The following is a 1,200-nucleotide window of genomic DNA, read 5'->3' on the forward strand; positions in this document are numbered from 1 at the left end:
TTTTTTTTTTTTTTTTTTCTGGGCATAGTGTATCTGGAACTACCTTTTTCGATAAATTCTCCCTTTTTTTTTAAAGACAGAAGGGAATGAATTTAGGGGGATCTGACTTATTTCATGTAGGCTGTTATAATTCTTAGAATATGGTAAAGGCTTTGAAAAAAATTATTTTAGGTATCCCTAACACTTTGAAAAGAAAATCCTTTTCTGTTACCATAATTAATTACATCATCCAAACTAACCAATTAGTGAACTGCTACCATAATTACATTATCCAAAGTAACTAACCAGCACACTGATTTTTTTTAAATTTAAAAGCTAAGTCCTATTAAAGTCTTTTAATGTTTTTAACCATTTTTCCATGCTAACCTTGGCATGGACTTCTGGTTTGCTAGTTCCTGTTACACCATCCAACCCATGCCAGCAGGGAAAGCAAACTTTAAATGTTCAAAATCTTTACTACAATCTTTACCAGGTCCTCGACACTTTGCAGTCAGGGTTTTATACAATTCTGTCATTGGAAACAAGAAGAGAATGGATTACTTACTTTCACAATCGTTAACATCATGTCACTCATATCGATCAGTTTTACAAGATATTCTTTACTGCATGGTTGGTATTCTGTGAGGAATTAAGACAACAGAAAGAATATCAGAAATAAATAAAAGTTGACTTTTAAAAGTGAAATTCACCTACAAAGAAAGGATTTTTTTGGTTGCTGTCACAGATTTGGAAATTTTTAAATTGAATAAAAATTTTCAAATTTGGTAGGTTGATGTAATTTTTCACACTCAGTGCGAATTTGGGGTTTGTTTATTCCAGAAAAAGATTCAGAATTAGACAGGAGGAACACACACACACACACAAGATGGGTTTTTCAGCTTCCATCAACCAAATTCACTCACATGGCTTTGGTTGGTCCAGTGCTATAGAAGACACTTGTCCAAGGGACCACACAGTGGGAATGACCCCGGAACCACGTGGTTAGGAAGCTGACTTCTTAACCACCCAACCACATCATTGTGAAAAAAAAAAAAAAATAAAGATTAAAGGGATATCTAGGAAATTTTAAAAATACTATTTAAATCTTTAGAAAATCCAAACTAATCTTTGAGTGATTTTAACATGGTGTTAGGATTACTTTGTTAGACACAAATATGATTAAAGAAACCAGGTAAACAATAAGTTTCTTTGTTGCCAATG

General features: G+C 32.8%; 1 protein-coding gene across 1 annotated transcript in view; it reads right to left on the reverse strand.

Moving 5' to 3' along the window:
• Positions 1-1,200, reverse strand: part of LOC106872869 (cilia- and flagella-associated protein 69) — a 20,730-nt gene that overhangs the window by 16,859 nt on the left and 2,671 nt on the right. Inside the window, exon 4 of the mRNA XM_014920020.2 lies at positions 545-618. Within this exon, the coding sequence (XP_014775506.1) occupies positions 545-618 (74 nt within the window). The remainder of the gene's footprint in view (positions 1-544; positions 619-1,200) is intronic.

Source organism: Octopus bimaculoides, chromosome 18, assembly GCF_001194135.2.
Source record: "Octopus bimaculoides isolate UCB-OBI-ISO-001 chromosome 18, ASM119413v2, whole genome shotgun sequence".
NCBI lineage: Eukaryota > Metazoa > Mollusca > Cephalopoda > Octopoda > Octopodidae > Octopus > Octopus bimaculoides.